General features: G+C 38.4%; 1 protein-coding gene across 7 annotated transcripts in view; it reads left to right on the forward strand.

The window, feature by feature from the left end:
* The window catches only part of DIP2A (disco interacting protein 2 homolog A), an 84,329-nt gene that overhangs the window by 17,614 nt on the left and 44,479 nt on the right, over positions 1-22,236 (forward strand). For all 7 annotated transcript variants that reach the window (XR_005257531.1, XM_038142134.1, XM_038142136.1 and 4 more), the window contains exons 2-4: positions 7,231-7,302; positions 15,344-15,463; positions 21,548-21,667. Coding sequence is in view for 6 of the 7 variants with exons in the window: in XM_038142134.1 (XP_037998062.1) it covers positions 7,231-7,302; positions 15,344-15,463; positions 21,548-21,667 (312 nt within the window). In the remaining variant the exon portion in view is untranslated. The remainder of the gene's footprint in view (positions 1-7,230; positions 7,303-15,343; positions 15,464-21,547; positions 21,668-22,236) is intronic.

Below are 22,236 nucleotides of genomic sequence, written 5' to 3' on the forward strand. Positions count from 1 at the left end.
AGAAATTGGCCATCAGAAAACCAGAGGCATAATTTGGCAGGAAATAGATGAGCATATCCTAGGACAGGAGGAGATCCGTCTGTGTGAATAGGGAAGGCTTGAGAATACAGCTTTTTGGATGGACTAAAAATCTTCTGTGGATAACTCCCATGGGGGAGTCCTGGAAAAAAAATAGAGGTATTGGAATTAGGGATGTGATAGTAGGAAACTGGACAGGTAAGAAGTCACTGTGAATGAATTGAAAAGCAGTTTAATGATATGACCTTAACAACAAGGGAATTATAAATTAATTATTTTATCATAATTGTAAATTATAATACTTTGATAATAGTGTGGGTATTATAACACTCATTATATAATAACCATAAATTATAATTAATCACCCAGTTTAGTGTAAGGTATGCCTGACCATAGAAGGTTATTGAAACTAGATGAGCCTTAAGCCCTATCCAAACCATTCTCTGATTCTATAAATGTGACCACCTCCCAAATGGCAGCATTTTTAGTAGATTCCTCAGGTTTGGTCCAGTTGAAGGCACTTTGTACTTCTCATGCAATTGACAATCAAATACTTTGTATCCTACAGTAAGATTAGTAAAGGTTAATAGCCAAGTAGCTTGGTAAGGACATTCAGAGGCAACGCCATCAAATACATGGATACAGGAAAAAAAGATGCAGGATAGAATCCATATCCACATGCATATTTTGGGAAACAGCAATTGCAAAGATTAGGCAGGTATGGTAAGGAAGAATAAGTGACTAAAGGTACTGCCAACCTGTCTCTCCCAGATCATCATTAATGTTGGTAAGGATATGTTACTGAAAAAGAGTATTTTTCAGGCCTTTCATTATGGGTATCACTGCATGGGACCTTCTGGAAATGTGTTAGGTATGTACTGTAGTTGATTCATCTTCTTTCCCTAACATGCTTTGTTCTTAAGCCACCAATTTAAAAATTATTCCTGTGTTCAGTACTTTATTGTGATAAAGCTGCATTTCACAAATAATTAAATTATTTTAAAAAACCTTAGTTCATAGAAAATTCTGCTGCTGATCCCCTGCCTTGGCCGGAGCCTGGGATCAGCATGTTACATTCAACCTCAAACAGGTGCTGGCTGGGGGCTTGAGCATCTGAGACTGCAGACACCAAACCTGGCTTTCCTTTGGGTCTTTTTAACAGATAAGCAAGGAAAAAGGGGCAGTTGGCAGAAACCACAGAATCACAGAATGGGCCAGGTTGAGAGGGACCACAGTGGGTTCATCTGATCCAACCTCCCTGCTCAACATTTTGTTGCCAATATTTGGTTCACGCTGTTCAGGGAGAGCTCCATTTCAGCAGAAAATACACTTAATGAGTAGTGTTGCAACTGGAAATAAATTGTAAATAAGTTTAGCCACCACTGGGACCCATGCTGGGGCTTCCCAAATGTACTGGCACTGAACTGTTCTGGTCCTAATAGGGATTGATGGGTATTTTTCCCTGCCATGAGAGGATGTCTGTGTGCACCAGCTGGCTTGCTTTGCTGCCTCCTTCTGTGAATAATTCAGCTGGTTTCTTTTTTTTTTTCTTTTTTTCAGTTTATCATTCTGTAGTTCAGCCAGGATCTCTGAATCATTCATCTGATTCTTTGTGATCATGTCAGATGATTTATGTGCACCCAATATATCAGTGAGGTCTGATTTTTTAGTAAAATTATATTATATTATGTTATTTATGTAGCTTTAACATGAATATTGATGAAGTTTGTTTGTTTAAAATATGCCAGTGTTTTATTTTAAGAAGTCATAGTGTCTGCATTCACCATAAAATTTTGCCCAGTAGCCACCCCCCTCACCTGTTATTTCAAGATTAACTGTAAATCTTTTCTCTAAAAGCATGGTTTTACAGTGCATGTGAGGACATGGTGATGTCATGTCAGGAAACTAATCAAATCTGAAACTGAGACCTAGAAATCCATTGAAAAAGTTTCATAGTTTACAAACTGAAATAACTTGTGTATGGAGTAGACACTGCGGGTTACAGACCTTCTCATTGTATGTTTTTAACATACTTGGTGAATTTTGAGTCTTATGCTGCTGTTGGAGTATTTTGGAGTTTGCTAGTGGGTTTTTAAATTATTTTCGTGGTCTCATAAATGAGTTGGACATTTCCATAGTCATGGATTTTTGAATCAGTCTTCTTTAGTCTTTGGTGTGGTGCATCATGCCTAAATGGCACCTTTGTTGTGATCTTTCTGGTTACTAGCAAAGTTTAAATATGGGGTAACTTCTTGCATACTAATAGAAGGAGGAAATAAAAAATCAGTGTTGCTGGCATCCAAAAATACACCATAAAAATAAAGTTTCATACCAGTTTAATAATCTAAAGGATCTTCATTGTGTTAATCACTATGCCATATATAATGAGTCTGTGAAGGATGAGAAAGGAAAAGAAAGTGTGCTTTAGAAAGGCTTTTCTTTGATTCCTCCATGCCTGGTTGTTTCTAGTTTTGCATCTTCAGGCAAATCTAGAGGCAGTTTTCGTGGAATTTTTTGTGAATACCATGGAACGACTTGGTTCAGATAATTATTTCTGGCCTCATTCATTATAATAGTTGGTTACTGCATGTCAGACAGTTATTCTACTTTGATATTTTATCCTTGATGCAGCTAGGAAGTGACAAACAGAAACTCTGAGTGTTTTCATTTCTATGGTGCACTGAGATTTTGGTTGTTTTGAAATAGCATTTCCATGATGGGGAGCACATTGCATGTATACAGCATTCTTTCTGAAGCTTTTCACTATGGAATCTTACCAAAATAACCATGTTAGAGTTATTCATAAGTAAACATCAAGCTCTAATTTTTGGCTTGAAGTTTAAATATCCTGTCCATTGGTCTGCCTGACCACTCCTAGTCTGTTTTTTCCCAACTTCTTTTGTTGGCTTTTGTGGAAGCAGACAGTACATTCCCTATGGGCCAGAGGATTCCCATTCCTTCCCCCCCCCCCCCGTGTGAAGCTTTCCTCAGCCTTTTGAAGGGGATGGCAGAGTTACTGATCTCCATCCTAATGAGAACTGGAAGCGGTAGCTGGTGTGATAGATGTTGTTCACCCACGGGTGTACATATAGCTGGCATCTGTCAGTCTGTGTCTGTGTTCTTCAGGGAGCTCCAACAGCATAGAAGGGAAGTGGTAGAGTTGCAGCTTTTCCTGTCTCCCTATGGACCAAGCTTAAGGATTTACTGCAGCAGGGGAAGAACAATTCATTAATTTGGCTTAACTGAGCCTAGAAACTGCTGCTAAGGCTGCTTTTGTGGTCTGTTTATTTAACCTTCTTTTGCGCTGTCAGGTGCTGACTCCTGGCAGATGAAGCAAATAAGTGTTTAAGCCAGGCAGTGCCAGAGTTTAAAAGGAGCAGCTCTCTCTTCTCCCTACTTACACATACACTTCACAAGTGTGGGTTGTATGGAACAGAATAACCTGGAATGCACTGACTTTGGACATCCTCTCTGGACTGCAGGATTCACCCATCCTTGGCTTTTTAAAGTTGTAAAATACAAGTGGTGCCTTTGTCCTGCAACTGCTTTGAGACTTCAGGGTGAAAAGGTGCTATGTAAATGTGTCAGAATAGAATTTTCTTATTCTAATTTCAAATTTTCTAATTCTGAATGTGGCTTTGGATTGCTTTGTCAATTGCAAAATTCCTAATGGCTTGATCAAACTAAATTTATTTATTTTGATAATTCCTTCTAGAATTTATTAGGCAATTAATGGTATTGTAAAATATAGTGTGTAATCCCACTGTGTAATTGTGAACAGAGTGGAAGACCAAATCTTTGATATTAACATATTCGTCAAATTCATTCCCTTTCTATCATTAAGATACATATAATTAGCCAGTCAGTATTTGCCTGGTGTCTAGAACTTGATGTGTCAGTGATTCTGTTGTATGTGCAAAGGCTTAATGAAATTCAGCATATATATAGTTGTATATCTCCTTGCTGCTGCTTTGACATCAGACAAGTTTTATACTTCGATTACTTAAATTCCCTCAAAGGGGTGCAAGTCCTGCTGCAAATTAGGAATTACCAGTACCATGCCTGTTCAGTGAAGTCGTGTTAAATTTCTAATACTGCTTTAAAGGCATGGTGATGCTCTCAGGATGTTTCAAATAGGGTCTTTGAAATAGCATTTCTAATGGCTTAGTCAAATGCATCACCATATGAAATGATCAGAAGCCATTTCCATTTTAAAGAGATTCCTGTCATATGAAAGATTCCAATCAAGATGTTTTCACACTTCACTTAGCTCATCATATGCAAGCTAAATTAAGGTAGCAGTCGACCTACCAGATGTGGTAGGCACAGAACTATCAGAGCCTGTATCTCAGGGATGGCAGCAAGTGTTGGCTGCTGTATAGTTTGGAGATCCAAATCTTTCTTTGATTGCAAGTAATGATTTTCATCTTTTAGTTCCTTTATTGCCTGTTGATGAGTTTGGCTTTTGCCTGATTTACATAAGTGTAGTGTCTGGGAGAACATGTGCCAGGTAAGTCTTGGAATGGGTACTAGTCGTAGGTTTGGAGGAGTTGTTCTGGTTCCTAGATTTAGGTGGTGATAAAAGCTTGTGTGTTGAATAAAAATGATTGTGAACTGTCATGGGCACAATCTTTTGGTGGCACACCTGTGTGTGTCCCAGCTTGAAGTTCACAGGTGTGCATATGGAGAAAATATGTCCCAAACCACTTCCAGTTTTCTTTAGACTGTTTAATTTCTGACATGGTTCCTTAACTTTCTCACATCTTTTCCAGTGTTTCTGTAGTTTATCTTAAAGGATTTGTATTTTGATCTCTGGTTCATCTTCAGTGTCTTTTTAAAAAGGTTGTTTAAGACATAGAATTAGCAAAGATGTCTGCTGAATTGATTCTTCCACCTCCACTAACTTTTCAGATACAATGATAGTCTGTCCCAGAAACATGGGGGATATGCTTTAAGTACTTCTACAGATGACATGTGAGTTATGTTTTAGTCTGGCAATTTGCCTGCCTTTCCAAGCCACCCAGGAGCCACCTCTGAAGCAGAAGCCAGTGCTGGTGCCCTTGACTTTATCCTGAAGGAACTGGCAAAGGTTTCTGCAGCCAAGGTGACAGACCTGCAATTGTGGCTGTGCTCACCAGTGGCCAAACAGTGCAGTTCTTAAAGGTTTCATCTTGCAGAGCTGATCCAGCTGATTAGGTTCATCCATGTTTCATGTACAGTCAGCTCATTTAGAAATGTTTCTGCTCTTGACCTCTGCAACCTGGGGACCAGGAGCCATTTCCCTCTTTAGCAAGTGCCAGGCTCTCAGATCCATTCTCAGTTCCATTTAGTGAATTTGGCATTAAGATTCTGTTAGGTCTAGTGCTAACATGGTGGAATAGAACCACGCCTGGGCAGAATCAGGGTAGCTACATGACAGATTCTTGTGTGCACTAATGAAGAATATATTTTTATAGATCATTCTAAGTAATGCTACCACTTTCATCTCTGTCTAGATTAATTTTCTTAGTACCTTTGACATATTTTATGATACATACTTTACCATACTTCAAATATTTCAAGTAAAGATCTCTTCTAAACAGAGCTCTAACAGCTCAGCCCAATGTCTGGCTTTATGCAGGCTTCCCAGCTGCCTTGCTGAGGCCAAGGAACCTCAGATTGCTTTTGTGTAATCCAGTAACTCGGAAGAAAGTGAGGCTAAATGACAGCAGCTGTGGCCCCAGTGTACCAATGTGGCAAAGTGGCCCTTTTTGGAAGAAATGAGGGATCACAAAAACCCCATATGATGGGTGAATCCCCCTGAGGCTCTGGGGCAAGGGGGGAACAGTTGTTAGGAAGAGCCCCACCCCCAGGCTTTGGAGAAAGGAACAAAGCCCAGCTTGGCTGGGCAGCACAGCTCGACCTGCCACGGTGCTGCAGAAAGCGACAGAGATGCTTTTGACATTGTCCTTTGCTTAACCTCATTCAAGGAAAGTCCTTCAAGTCAGCATTCCAGCAAAATCAAAGAATCCCAAGTGCAGCAAGATGCCAGCGTGTGAAGTACTCTGGTTTGAATAGGACTCTCTCTCTTCAACCCTGCCTTTTGATCTTGGCTTACCTGGGCACTTGGGTGGTACCTGGCAGAGGCTGAGCTGCACAGAGGGTTGGGATAAAGATTATGTGGAGCATTTATGAAGCTGTGCAAATTGATATCTTCACTGAGCTTACAGTGCAGCATTTTTGTGTAAGGTACAGTTTTGATTCTTAAAGAATTTGCTGAGCTTTAGCCTTCCAAATTACTTCTAGTTTGAGAAAAACTATTCTTCTTACTGGTGCTTCATGTCTATTGGGTTTGGGTTTTTTATTTCTTCCATAATTGATAATTATGCATCTCTTCTTCTGAAAGAAGATATCTTCTGATAGCCTTTTCTTTTTTTTCATAAAAAGTGTAGTTTGTCATTTTGACCACATGTTCCCAGGCAGACAAATCTGCTTGGGCATTTGTAGTGCTTTGTTTTAGTTTGATCTAATTCTCATTTTGATATAATAATACTATATATACATAAAAATTACATTTTTGTGTATTTCTTCTGCTAATTTTTTTTTCTGCTCAAGAAAAATGGTAATTTCTATCTTGTGTCCAAATTTTATATAGAACATTTACATGGGTTTATGAGGAAGGACTGGCGGATTGTATTTTGAAAAACCTGCAATAATTGAAACACTCCAGGATGTGCATTTGTTTTTCTTACCTCTTTTGAATAATGTCTTTGAACTCCCATTTCTTGTTTTGGGAAAGTGTCAATAGCTTGAAATGATGCATATTCACTTGGATGGAGGTTGGGGGTGGCAGAATGAAATGACTTTGTGTCTGTTAGTGTTCTCTGATATAGGGGTGAGGCAGATATTTGAGGAAATGAAGAATATTAAGCAAAAGATTAAACACAGTCCTTATGGATTAAGGAAAGTACTTGAGAATCATTTTAAAATACTGAGTAAGAACTCTTCTGTGTAAAATCTGAGTGAGTAAATGAGATTCTACTTGGCCAGAGGTAGGCTGAATCCATATATATATATATGTAATTAATGCCTTTTTTGTTGTTGTTTTTTTCTCTGCATAGTTTGATTTGTTAAAAACTCTTTCACTAATATGTTGCTGACAGAATGTGCTTGACGCCAAGATTTAAATGTAGAATTTCCAAACAACATGTATTTATTTCTTCTTTTCTTTAGGAGACATCACTCAGAAAGGATATGAAAAGAAGAGGGCAAAGCTGTTAGCACGGTATATACCACTAATTCAAGGTGAGAAACTGCATGGAAGTTACATCTTTGTGCCAAATCTGTGAAAATATAAAATGGAAAGTTCTCACTAAATAGACTGGATGAATTATAATAGTGTTTGATATGGCATGTAACCAGCAGTGGGAAATGGCTGTCACAGAGAAGTGCAGAGCAAGGAAAAAGCCTGAAATAGATATTTTTATAGTTTTATATGAAATGTTAAATGGTAGCATTTTTGTCAGCAAACTTCAGTTTGACAACTGCGTCTGAGACTTTAAGATAACTCTAGAAATTAATAAAGTTATTGCTAAAAGCGAATTGGCTGCTTTCCTTAGATGAAAATGCTCAGTGGTCCTCACTCTCATGCTTTAATGTGCTGGTTTTTGCATTCGCCCTGTGCCTCACCCCATTTCCACACACTCCCTCACCCCTTCTGTGTCTTCAGAGTACTGACTTTTTTATATATAAACTATTACTTCTGAAGCTGGTTATTATCAGACTTCATCATCCACAGCTTTTTAAGTGGATGCTTTTTAAAGTGCTTTTTTAAGTGCCCAGCTTTTTAAAATTTATTTTTATGCTAGGACACTGAAATCACTCGGGGTTTAGGGCTGTTATGCTGCCTCTGAGATTTGGTGTTCTATAATCCCCCAATTTTCCATAGCTTGACAGATTGTAAGATAAGGGGAAATGAGAAGAAAACTAAGGTGAGTGGAAGCAATAATGAGACACTGTAAACTGAGACAGTGTTGAACAGTCAGAACGTAATCTGTTGTTTCGTCATGGGTCTTAGCAAATGTTTCTTTTTTGTGGTTTTGGTTTTTATTTGGATTTGGGGATTTATATAAGAATAGATGAATGCTTTCCCTTAGCAAATTTGTAATCTCTGTAGGCCAAGCAGAACCAAACTCATCTCTTTAAAATGGTTTGTTCCTTGCAAAGAAGCAGTTTGGATTTTTAGGATAACTTTGACAGTCAGCAGCAAGCTCTACCTGTACTTGCCACAGCTTCTCCTCCTTAGACCATTTTTCTGGAAAGAACTGTCTCAGTTTTCTGTTCAAAATACACTGTCCTCTAACTCAACTTAGTTAAAGATTCTGAGACCAGGTGAGGTATGGATTTTGACTGAGGATTCACAATTAGTAGAAATATTGCGTCAATACACTTTGTCTCCTAGAAAGTCATGTCTTTGGATTTCTGTCTCTTGTTTAATCTCTCATCATGTTTGATTTACTCTGCCTTCACTCCTTTCTATTGACAGTGGGGGTTTTACTTTATATTTTTCTTCTCAGCTCTCACAAGCTGTTTGCACAAATATTCAAGTACTGAGCTCTCAAGCATAGCTTAGACAACTCCAGTACTTTGTCTGCCATACTCTTTAAAGTAAGTTTAGATTTTCAGCTGCTTAAAGATTTTTCTCCTTGTTCAGCTATATTTTCCCTAATCGCCTTAAGCAGTAGTTTAATGAGTCAGCAAATCCTGTGGTTTGTCCTACTTGCTTGATACCACATTTTCTAAGAAGTACCAGATTACCTCATCTTTTTTTACCACTTCTCCCTAGATTAGCATTAAGCTGACAGGAATCTAGCTTTAATATGTTAAAAATATGAATAGGCTGTCTGCCTCTGAGCACAAAGCATGATGCTCTGGCAAAAAGATAAAATTTGCTTAAAACATTAATCTAACTGCCTGGTTCAGTTTCCTGACATATGCTCCATTAACCCAGTTCTAACTTGAAATTTCCTTAATTGACACAGCTTCAGCATGGCTCAGAATAGTGTGTGGGAGTCCCAGAGGCTTTGAGCCCGCAGAAATTTTTTATCATTAACAATTTAATTGCAGCATTCCTGATAGGATTCATGAGGTTCAGTATCCATCAAGTCTTTGCAGACTGATGAATGTTAGAATTTTACATTTGTTGAGTTCTTGCTCTATGATTTGACGTCCCCAGGATCACTGAATCATGTCTTTCTACAGCTTTATGTCTTAAAAATGCACTTGCATGCCCATAGGTTTGGGTTCTGGAAGTTTAACTTTCTCTCTTACACCTCATCAACTGCTACCTACAAACTCATCATGTGCAAACTCCTGCTCTCTCAATACCATCTAAAATGGTTTGGGCTATGTTCTGCTGCACTCTATAGCTGAATCTGTGGGGAGCCAAATCATTACCCAGACAGTGTTAAACAGCCCCACAGAGGGCTTGGTGAACAGAAGTGGCTGCAAAGCACATTTTCAATTAACAGGAAAATTAAGCAGAACACCCTGTGATTCGAGAGTCTCATTCCTGTAGATTGTTTTGTATTCTGAAATTCTAAATCTGCAGTGATGAAGAGTTAGTGGAAATGTAAAGATTTTGCTTAGGAACCATAAAACTCTGTAATTATATGGAAATAATAACTAGAATGGGTTATTTTTCACTGGTCCAACCAAGTGCACTGTGCAAAATCAAAACCAAGTGTTGAGTAATAGCAAGCATTAAACAGTAATTAATTATTTTAATGAAGTAAAATTTAACAGTCAGTAATTGGCTTCCTCAGTCAACCTCTGCATGCAAATTACAGATAAAACTCTGAGGAAATAATTAATTATATCTGTAGGCAATCTGGCATGCTGCATGGTGAAGCTTCTGAGTGATGGATAACATCAGATACATGGCAGAGGGTGATTTAGAATGTGGGTAGAGCTGGGGTGTAAAAACATTCAGAAATAACACAATAAAATAAGCAGCACTTACAGTGAGAATTCTGTCCTGATGGGCAGGTGATGGTCTTGAACTTCCTTTCTAACACCTCAAGTAAAACTCCTGCCTTGTGATGGTTGTTTCCCGATTATCCTGATTTCTTACTGATGTTTTTACAGCGTCACTGGTTATTTTCAAGTTGCCTCTTTGGCTGCATAAATGAGGTTGCAATTGCAGTTAGTGTCCTGATGTTGCTTTACAGAGTAGTCCCTGGAAAATATTTCACTGAATTTAGTTAGTGCTAGAAGAACACCTTGGTGAGTTACTTCATTTCTCCTCTGGGGTCAGAGTGATTCCACTCTAAAATTATTTTCTTTTATTATTTTCTTCCTTAGCACTTCTGCTCCAGCAAAATTGAAATGTTAACCATTTTGATATTTTCATCTTAAATTAAATTATCATCTTAAATTATGATAAAACCTCCTCTAATTTTGGATGAGGCTGGCATGTCCCATACTTGTATTTTTCTTATGTTTTCATGGTTTTATGTCTCTGAAAAATGTTTCTGCTGCTACCAGGAATACATGTGTGTTCTATTCCTGGCTGGACCAGGTGATCTTCAAGGTCCCTCCAACCTGGTTTGCTCTGTGATTCTGTATAACTGTAATTTTTTGGTTTTGCATCTTTGTGGGTAAGAAGTACCCATAAATCAGCCTCTCATTCCATTAGAGTGGGGTTTTACCCCTAGAGCACTTAGTACCTGTAGTTCCATTTTTAAGGAATGTGCAACTTACTCTGGTGTCTTGGGAGTCTACAAAAGCTTTATAATTTCTTATAATTGAAGGAAAAAACATATAAGTACCTTTCTTGGTGCTATGGAGTTAAAATTCCCACTTTATACTATGGGTACAATGGCTATGATCAAAGGACATCCAAATTTTAATTGGCTAATTTGGTTGGATCTTTGGTATATTTGGTTTAAATGAGGTATGTGAAAATGTAATGTGTTCACATGGGCTAGTTGAAAAAGCAGTTTATAGCTTCATTGCTCAGTTTCTCAAAATACCAAGAGATTGCTATTCCTGTGCCTTTTCAATTCAGCGCACATCCTTGTACATTAGGAGTGCTGGGCTGCTTGTGAAGCACCTCCTGAACTGCTGCTTAAAACAGACTATTGTTTTGAGAAATTAAAGTTCTAGCTAATGCCCTGTGGGTGTTCTGCTTACCAGTCTGTCATAGTGTCTAAATAAGTGTATCTCTTATTTGTGGATATTTTCATTGAGGTGGTTTAGTCAGTGTTTGTATTCTCTGCATTGGATCCAAATCCTGGCTTGTATTTGGTTTCATTGAATTTATAGCAAGCGTCTTCTGTGCTTTTGTATTCTTTGCTGCTGTTCCATGCTTCCTTGAATGGAAAGTGTTAATGCCCTTAAAATGGTTTCATAGCCTTCAAGTGGGAGCTTATGAGCTGGAATTTACTTCCTTGAGTAGAGGAAAATATTACAGAATCATGGAAGGTTGTCAAACATAATGCCTGTGTACAATGCCTTTTGTTATCATTATTTTTTCTAATCTCTTGAATTTCTGATACCGTATTCTGGGTAATAAATTACATTGGGTAAACCCTTGTTCAGTCCCTCTAATCTGGAAGGTGTGAACACTTCCAGAACTGGATCTTGAAGATAAAAATGTGTGTACAGCAGGTAATATGTTCTGAAATGGGATGTGACGGTTAAGGATGGTAACGCTGAACTTGAGTGAGGACTGGATACTCAGTATCTGCCCCAGAGCCAGACCTCCACTTTATGGATTTTCTACCTTGTCATACCTTTTCCTTTCTTTTCGCACTTTGAACCTGGCTGCTGTCATTTGTTCCTTTCTTATTTCTACACCAGTTCAATAGCTGCAGAAAGATTTCATAATGTACAAAGAGTCTGGAGTTTCCTCTTTGGCCTCCCTCTTCCCCTCTTCTCTCTACAGAGCTCTTTAGTACATTATGTTTTGAAAATTTTGTCTCTACCCACCTAATGTCTTTAACTGCTCATCCTCCCCACTGATGCCAGCAGAGAATCTTCCTTGTCCTGGCAGCTCTTCCCTGCTTTTACAGTAAAATCATTTTTGCTTGTATAAATGAAAATTGCTTGAAATGCCAGTGTTAGTCTTGATTCTCCAGTGCTTGTGGATGCAAGAATACAGGAATAATTCAAATATTATTTTTAATTTCATCCTGTAGAAGCAAATTGTTCAGTTAGTTGGAACAAAGAGCATTTTTAAGGTGACTTCATTCTTGCTAGCTTTGAGCAAGTTAAAAATGGAGAAAATGCAGTGATAGTGGATCAAGTGCCTTTAGTCTATGTCTTTTCTGTAAAGATGTTGGTGTGAGTGGGGAGACTTCGCCTAATTACCCATCTGCTTTTGCTGAAGGCTAAGGTAGTGATTTGCATAGTAGGAGAATAAATGAACAAGCTCGCCAGGCTTGTGGAACAGCATTTTACTGGCACATAGTTTCGTAGCCTAAGAGTCAGATCCACTATCTTACTATTTTTACCAAAAAGTGATATTTTTCAGATTCATTGTTGCTATTTTTGCACCTGCTTTGAGAAAGCAAGAAGGGAGACTTAATCCAAAGAAACGGAGTTGTGGTTTCTAATAGTGCAAGGATTTCATGCCTCATCCTAATTTCAAAGGAACGTCTGAGATTTACTGATACATACTTCATCACAATATCTCTGATTTGCAAAAATCTGATCTTAGTCTTGAGAGGAGGAGAGTGCTCTGGTGTTGGAGTTAGTCATGGACTCCTGTTGTTATGTGTGGTCACTTCTTCCCTGCTTCTCCTGCCCCCAGGATTGGTGTGGCCAAAAAGCAGTGCTTGGGTTGCACATGGCTCAGGACATCCTGCATGCAGGTTGTCATCTGCTGATGGGTTACACCAGTCATCTCATTTTCCAGATTATTTTCCTCCCACAGGGGATCACAGGGTGGAAAAGGGCCTCTTACAAGTCCTGATTTCAAGTCTGTGTAGTTACTATAAGGCTGCAAATGGGAAGAGTAAGGAATTGGGGGGAACATTAATCTCTTTTCTGCTTACAAGTAACAAACTTCCTGGAGGAAAAGAAATGGCACACCAACAAAATGTTATGGTTTTCTTTTGCTATCTTTTTCACCCAAGGTCTCTTTTGACAAAATTACACAAAAATGATGTAGATATAATGTTTTCTGAGAATTTCTTAAGCAGTCTTAGCTGAGGGAGGCTCCCAGCCCTGCTGCCTGTTCTCTTGTACCATCGTAGTTACTGTGTTATCCCTTGGCCTTCTGGATGGACAGCCCTAACCCTTTCCTTGGCTGTTTGCTTGGCTCAGCCTTAAGGAGATGACTTGCCTCAGTCTTTGTAACAAAATCTGAAGTTGATGTTTATTGTTTCCAGATCAGCAAATCCCCCTGGACTGTTGACCTGTGGTTATGGAAAACTTGTGTTCAAGTGAAATGTGGAATAGAATTCTGCAGTGTTTTCACCACTTATCAGATCTGTTGAATCAATTCAGTTGGCAGACTACATTTGTTTTTCTGTTACAGCCAGAATTCTGCTTAAGTGTTTCAAGGAGTGCTAGGTCTGTGTATTGGTAAACACATATTCTGTTCTGCTCCACTGAGGACCCTTTGGTTTGTTTCCTGGGCTGTCTCCATATATCCCATTGGGGAATGCAGTTGTTGTTAGATAGTCTGTCATCTGTTTAAAAAGCTTTACTTTTGGAAAACAGGAAAAATTAGGTGAGAATGTGTTTGTTCTTTTTTATAAACTGTAAAAGAAAGGAGCACATCTCTGGAGTCGGACTCATTTCTTAAAACTTGGATCTCTGTGAATTATTAAATGTTCCTTGTGTTATTCTGTTATTAGGCTCATTTTTCCCATACCCACACCCTGAACCCATATCTAGCTCAAGGTAGCCTCTTCAACATCCAGAGGTGCTCACTGTTAGCTGTAAAGGGGTTGGGAAAGGGATTATGGAGTGCATTCATCTGAGGATCTTAACAGATACCCAAGAAAGCTGGTATATAGTAATTTACCTTGTCATGAATATGATAAAACACTTTCCCTGAGGATATTACATTTAAATAGAGTATTTGAAAGTTCTTTTTCATCAATTGAGGTAGAAATGGGATATTTAATCCAATTATACTCCTAATGTAAAGACTATATCTCACTGAAATGCCTTCATAAAATGTCTTATAATTCCTAGATTTGTTAGTAGTTGCCAATTTCTTTCCTGATACTCACTTCATAACAAAGGAAACAGAAGCCCCATGAGAGAGATGGAGCCTTTTCTTACTTTTTAAAGTGAGATCTTTCCTTGCAAAGGAACTGACCCACATTCCTCTAGGATGATGTCTTCAGTTCAGTGAGAGCTGCTTTTGGTAAATATTTGCATTTTGAAAACATGGTGTTCAAATACTTTGTTTCCAAAATGTGTTGTTTTCAAAAGACTTAAGGGCAGGTAGGAAAGCAGAAGCTCTTCAAGAGGAGGAAGGAGTGAAATTAAAGATATACTGAGCCCTGTGTGGTACAAGGGCTGAGTAAATACACTGACCTTGATGCAGCAGATCTTACATGGCTGAAGAAAGTTTATTGTAAAGCACAGCACTAAGCTATATTTATGTTAGGATTGTGAAAAAAAACCTTCCAGCTGCATTGCAATTTTTACATGACATTTTAAGTGTGCATGTATAATAAAATTGCAAATGGAAGTTTCTAATCAAATTTATTTAGTCCTTGATGGATCAAGAGCCAGCAAGGAGTCTCCTCATTTTGGGGATGGGGAAGGGATAGTGGATATTTAATGGTTACTGTCCACCCCTTTGATTTTTTATTCCTACAATGTAAAATTGAGGTTCATCTTCCTGAATATTAGCCAGCCTAAACATGAGCAACTGCTCTGGGTTATCTAGAGCCCTGTTCTGATAAGCTGCAGAGAAAACAACTAGAGAGTGGTTCAGTTCCTCTTATTTTTGTTACCTTGTATGGGGCTGGGAAGGTCTGTCATCGTTTCAGGAGTACATGAAGCACCCAGGCAACCTAGATTACAGCAAGAGCTTTTACACAGCTGAAGCTGACAGTAATTCTGCATTAATATCTGCAGAGGTCTTACTAGAGAATTGCAGCATTTTGTAAAATGTGAATCTTCTGAGTGTTGCTCTGTTAAATGGGTATAGATTGAATTGGATTAAAATGTGGGTAGAAGATGAGCCCTTTTTAAAGGTACTGTCTTTCTCCAATTGAACTTGTGAGTAAGTGTTGAGGGTAGTGAAACAATGTAGACATGTGGAGCTTGATAGTATGTTTGCAAAGCTGAGTTGATACTAAAATAAACTGTGTTTCAGGTGTGGATCCATCCCTGCAAGCAGAGAACAGAGTTCCAGGCTCTTCCCAAGCCACTGCTGGGGTATCCAAACAGCAGAAATCCCGATCCACCAACTCGAGGGACGAGCGCTTCCGATCCGGTAAGGGACAGAGATACAGCCGAGGCATCACACGTCCTAAGAGGAAAAGTATGCCTGTAAAATGGTACCTGCACCTACACAGAAAGGTGTAGTGCTCTGGAAGAAGGGAAGAGATAATGAATGTTTTTCAAGTACCTTTTTGTTTTGTTACAAGAGTGGTTTTGTTTGAATTCAGCCTGGAGGAAACGCAAGAAGGGAAAGAGACTGTAGACCTGTCTTCTGATGTGTTTCTTGTTGTGGATTTTACGATGCTCAACAGGTTTTTCATATTTGCTGAGAAAACAAAATGTGGTTTCCAGTCTGTATAACAGTTACTTAAAAATTTTGAGGACTAGAGTGTGTGAATTTGGGGGATCTTTTTGCTTGCTTGTTTGGGTTGTTTTGTTAAAGCCAGGTTATATATTTGTTGTAGCTTTCTTTCTAATATTTCCTGGTTTAAAGCAAGTGCACAAAAAAGGGAAATATCACAATGGATATTCTACTTCATTTTAAATGGACACCACAGTGACAAACCTGTTTTGGAAAATTGTGTGAAAATACTGATATCCTCATTGCATCCTGTTGCCATTGTTACTTTTCAGGTGGTTGAAGTGCACCATTTCCCTGTGAAATTCCTTGTCACAATGATGAGGAAAAACAGGTGTTTGAAAGCTTTTCTCTCCTAAATACTTTTGGACTTCTAGGTGGATATTTTTCTGTTTGTTATGCAGGGTAATTCCACGTCTTGGGTTTGGGGATGAGAAGTGCAAGTGGTGGCATGCACTGCACGTCATGAGCAGGAGGCTGGTCTTGGGTCACCTTGTCTTGCCACTGCTTGGACAGAGTGGTTATTGCATCCTATTTGCCCTGCTCATATGGAAAACCTTGCTCCAGAGTTGGAGCAGATGTGCCTTGTACATTCTTTAGGACTAACTGAAAGATGAATGAGACTTCTGAAATATTCTGTGGGTATATACAGACTCCTGGGGAAGATGCCTGTATTCAGCTACACAGAGAAGAAACGTCTGAATGCCAGGGAATATTGCATAGTGTTGTAATTAGCTAAATGACATGTTTAAAAATATTTTTAAAAATTATTAAATTATGGAAATATGTTATAGAAAATTATAATATAGAAAATAATGACAGTAAGATGTGCTATTGTTAAACTAACAGAAATAAAAATCTGCAAGAAAAGCACAACTACAGCAGGAAATCCTTGGGAGGTAGTCCTTGGTGGGGACTGCCATGTCCTTCTGTGGTTTCCTATTACAGCTCCCCAAACTAATTTTTCATTAAATATTTCTGCCTAGAACAAGTTCTTTACTTGGAAATTTGCGAAGTTCTTAGTTACAGCACACATAATTGGATTTTTTTCTCCCATTAGTGATTTATGACAAGGCTTTATGTGCTCAGGTCTGTGCAAGGAAATGTAGATATGGCTTTTGGATGCCAATATCTATTCCCCTTTCTCCTCTGTACAGCCTCCTTCCCTCAATGTCACACCTTACTTTAGACTGTTATGGGGAGGGGAGATTGTGTTGCTTCTTCTTCTTCTTCTTTCTTTCCTTCCAGTCTTTAGTTCTCGTTTTCCTTTCTTCAAATCTCATCAGTTCTGCTATGTCTTTTTCAAGAGTAGTTGATGAGGGGAGAATGCAGCTTTTCCTAGAACAGGATCTCTTTCTGGAGCAATTATAGGTACTTTACAACCATCAACATAAATTACTTAAAATAAGCAAGGAAGTGAAACAATTTTGTCTTTTTATACAACTAATCTGTCATTTACTCTCTGTAAGCACTTTTTAAAATAGTTTCACAGAAGAGTTGTGTATTTAAATCAACTCTATGTTTTTATCATCCCCAGATAACTTGTCTTCAAACAACAAATATTATCCAAAAATTTCCATCAGTGAATACTATTGATAAATACAAGCCTGCTGTCCAGGCTTGAGCTGGAGTAGTATTTATTTTCTTCTTAATAGCTGGTACAGTACTGTGTTTTGGATTTAAAGTGACAATAATGCTCATATTTTATTGTTCTTGTTCTGAGTCTATTATTATTTTTTTTATGATCATCATCATTATTATTACATTTAAATTAACTTCAGATATTACTGTTCATATCTCAACCCATGGATTTTACCTTTTTCCAGATCCTCTCCCCATCCCACCTAGATAGTGCTTATTGATTTCCCTGTTGATATTTTGAAATCCATGAGCAGCAGGGACACTGGTCAGGCTATAAATATCTTTTTTTCCTTCAACCAACTGTAGAAATTCTTCTTTCTGTGCCTGAGGCAGAGACAAGAATCAGAGGCTGATAAATGAGCAGAGGCTTCAAATAGGAAAGAAAAATGCTCTTCTAATAGCTGAACAGTTTAGGAGCTGTAAGACTGTAGGTGATTTATAGTCCACAAACTATTTTAGTTTTCCCCCCTAATCCTTTTTTAAGGACATGTGGAAAGAAAGAAAATGAGAATAGATACAAAGAATGGGAGAGAAGATTATGTGGTTTACTACAGCAGAAGGAGAAAATATTTATAATAAGTTATTAATTGTTGATGGTTGCTTGCAGCTTAATAAAGTGCAGAAGCTTAGAAATAGTTCTCCAAGACTTTTTCTTCTTCTTTTTGGATGGCAGCATATGGGTTTTTTTCCCCTCACTTTGGTACATATATTCTTTGTGTTAATGAAATGCTGGCCTTGCTGTTCATCACTTCCAGGGATCACTGCTGAGCATTTGTGATCCCTGTTCTCAAAAATGTGACACATTTGGTCTGATTATAAGTGATTAATTCCCTGAAGAAAACTGAACTCCACAGTTGTTACGTGGTGAATCACTCTCACAGTAAGTTTTGAAGAATTTACCAGAGAGTGGTAGAGAGCTTCTTTTTGCAATTCCAATATCCAGTTAAAATTTAATTTATACTAATTAATGAATTTTTTGGTACCCTAAGTGTTCTGCTTCTTTAAAATAATTTCATTCCTTTTGCTTCTTTTATTGACATGTGTTTCATCATGTAGAAAAGCTCTTAAAGCAAAAGTGGAATAGGAACAAAGTGTTCCAGGGAAGTGAAAGCAATTACTTCATTGATTTGGATGAGAGAGGATGTTCCTACTCAGCTGATGTCCAAGGACAAGATATTATGGGAAAGATTTCCAGCCAGGAATAGATTTTAATGAGTATAGAGGGAATGATGAGTTAAATTGGCGCTGTAAAAATAAAACATGGAACAGAATAAAAATTCATCCTGACTGTCTCCTGGTTGCATTTTTATCAGTTAATCTAGTCTGTTCCAGGTTTTGGGGTGGGAGTTAGGACTAGAGGATGAGGTGGTAGGGATTTTGCCCTCTGGAAATGGAATAAAAAGTAGTTCCCATGCTTGCTCCCACAAATCTGTGTGATGTTATGACCTGCCCTGCTCTGCTTTGTTAAAAAGCCCCAGCATACTCTTGCCTCCAACTAGGCCTTTCCATTCCCAAAATGCACAACTGTCTAAGAATGCTTTCATTTTTTAATCTGCCACATTATTTAATGGCTTAATATATTTATATGCAGACTACAAATACTGTGTGTTCTTTTGCTCTTTGGAAGACCTTTTCTGGAGAACAATTTATGTTCCCCTGTTTCCTATGAGATGTTAATGTAACAGAAATGTCTTTTAAATTGTATGTAGATGTAGGCATGGTGAAAGTGACTGCATCTCACAGTTACTGTCTCTTTTTAGAAATATTCCTGCTTGGTTTTGGCTGGAAGTTCTGCCAAGGAAATCTATCCTGCAGAATGGACGTTTTGCTCCTACTTTTAAGGCTGCAAAAACAACCTTGATGTTGAATCCTGCTTAAACTTTCTGGAACTCGGGGACATAAAAGATTTGCTTCTGGATATCTATGGGAATAAACTTCATTAGTGGACAATTATAGCTAAAACTAAGGGTCAGGAGAAACCAAGACTTGACTAAAAGCCTAGATGTGGGCAAGGAGAAGGAGGCAGGCAGACATTAGCAAAGGGGAATTTCTAATTTATAAAACTTCTATTAATAAGTCCTTGGTCTGAAGGACAGGAGCAAAAATCTGATGGGGGACCAGGACAAAAAAAAATACTGTATTAAATGGTACAGGTTTTACTGAGTTTTTGGGGTTTTTTTTTTTTTCTTTTTCCTTAATATTTTTTCTCTCATAACAACATCATCTTTGAACCTCCCATGTTGGTTGCACAAAGTTCTTCTTTGAGATAAGCATCTGCTTAGTACATTCCTGAGTCTTGTAGGAACACACAGGTGGGATAGCATATTTGCATGTATACATATTTTAAATACTGCTTGAACAGATTATCTGCAGGGAGCTGCAGGCTGAAAAGTGACATTATTGCTGTGAAGAACTGGTTGGTGTCTGGGACCATGTGCTCAGGGATACTTGTGATTTTGTAGACTCCATTTGGCCAGACTGAAGGGCATGTTCCTTAGGAATGGCCTTGTGCTAGGCGTGACCAAAGTGGGTTCAGGGCTGGTACAGAAATGGTACTTCTTAATTTATTTTTTCTTTAAAAAGAAGATACTGTAAAATACTGATACTGTAGTCATCACCAAGGTAAATCCCTGTAGGTACAGGGATAGCTTTACGTTGTATATTATATGTACAATATATATTATATGTACAGAATTACATGTACAATTATATGTACAATTGTGTTGCATTGTGCATTATATGTAAGTTGTGTAAGTATATGTCTGTCATACACATTTATGTACCTACAAATAGTTTCATACCTTCAAATTTGTCTACCTGTTACGTATTTGCATCTTAGCAAAAGAATAGATAGATACTTTCTGAAAGAATATGTGTTTTCTTTCAGACTGAATCGTTAAATTCTAAAAACCTTGTACAACAGTTTCCATGTAGAAGAAATGTGGTCAGCCCCCTGCAGACTCGTGTGCTCACTCCTGGGCTCTGTCCTGCTTTGGGTTCTGTCTATTGACAGGGATTGCCACACTCAGCAATAGCCATTCTTTCCTTGTACCCTCTGTCATTAGTCTTGCTGTTACTGTTCATTTTCATATCTCATTGCTGTTCTCAGTAAATTGTCCTTACCTCAACCCATGGTCTTTGCCTTTTGTGCCTCCAAGTAATTCTCTTTTCCATCCTACCACAGAGAGGAGGGAGAGGGGGAAGAGAGTGAGGAGTGCCTATCTTGAAGTGTTTTGAGAGGGAAGAGTAGATTGGATAATGCCATTCCTAAACCACAACCAGCCCATTGTAACTGTGTTTAAGTGTGTACATGTTGTATTGTGCTTTTCATGAGTTTGAGTCTTAAGTGGTAAGTCAAAGTATATTTTTGGTCTGCCTCGTTCCTCCTCAACATCTGTTCACTTCTCATTAATTTTCTTCCTGCATAAGTTTTAGCTTTTGACACCATTGGAATGTAGATGTCAAAGAGAAAAAGCTGCTGAAAAATCACTGGAATACATTAAATTTTATCTGCAGTGAGGTCTTGACTGAACGCTGAATTCCTCTTTAATCTCAGTTTTGGCTTAAAAATTAGAAAAGATAAAGTACAGCCCTTCAGCCCCTTAGGGTAATCTTTGCTTTCAGGAAAGTGAAAGCTCTGTGTGTCTGTTCCCCAATTCTTCATATAGAATCATAGAATTTTGTTAGAGTTGGAAAATACCTCTAAGATCATTAAGTCCATTAGTCTCTTTTTTCTGTTTTTATTACTTGCATTGTTTTGTGAGAACTTCAAGTATGCATGTACTTACACTTCTTTTCCCTTCCTGGATTTTGAGGATGAAGAGTCAAATGCTGTTGCAAATGTACAGAATCTGCATTGAAATTTCCCCCCCAAATGAAAATAACTGATAGTTCAAAACCAACATACTGGATACTCTATAACTGCAGTGTTTATTTCAGGGAGGTTTTCAAAATGCTACTCAGAAAGCATTTTCAGGCTGATTTTATGAGGAAAATGTATCAACTTGCCCCTGCTTATATTCTTCCCTAGCTTTGGAAAGCATTGCTTCTGCACTGGATTGGAGCTGGAGGCAGTGGCGTTGATTCAGTCCTCCTAACTGAAATTCTAACATTTCTGTTTGTTTATTTTCTATCTAGATGTCCACACTGAAGCAGTACAAGCAGCACTTGCAAAATATAAAGAGAGGAAGATGCCCATGCCCTCTAAGAGACGCTCTGTCCTGGTGCACTCTTCAGTAGAGACATACACCCCTCCAGGTACGTGTTTAGTGAACACAGAGAGTTAACAGAGCTGCCCAGAGAAGCTGTGGCTATCCCATCCCAGCAAATGTCCAAAGCCAGGTTGGACAGGGCAGCCTGGGAGAGCTGAATGTGTCCCTGCCCTAAGTTGTTAGTAGGTTGCACTGAAGTTTTATATCACGGCTGTATTTCCCAGTAATCAGGTCTTGGTTGGATGTGTGCTGTGGTGTTTTTCCTCATGGTTTTTAGAGTCTCATCTAGAGATAGTGTAGCTGCTGAAAGTCCACATGAAAGCAGTCATAGACAGCAGATGCCCTTTATGCATTAGGTATGTTCTCTTACATTATATCTCACTCAGAGGAGATAATGTAGGCAAGCATGTCAGAGCTGAAAATACCTCATTTCATGCTGCAGAAGATTCTTCTTTTAAAAGTTGAAGAAAATACCAGAGCATTAAGTTGCTGCATTAATTGCAGAGCACTCATCAGATGGTTTCAGCTATTCAGTGGTGAGCAGATGGAAACAGTCAGAAAGTCATGCATTATAATTGTTCCGACTGGGTATGGCAGAATGCCTTCTTTAATTTT

The sequence above is a fragment of the Motacilla alba genome, chromosome 7, assembly GCF_015832195.1.
Source record: "Motacilla alba alba isolate MOTALB_02 chromosome 7, Motacilla_alba_V1.0_pri, whole genome shotgun sequence".
NCBI classification, from domain to species: Eukaryota; Metazoa; Chordata; class Aves; order Passeriformes; family Motacillidae; genus Motacilla; species Motacilla alba.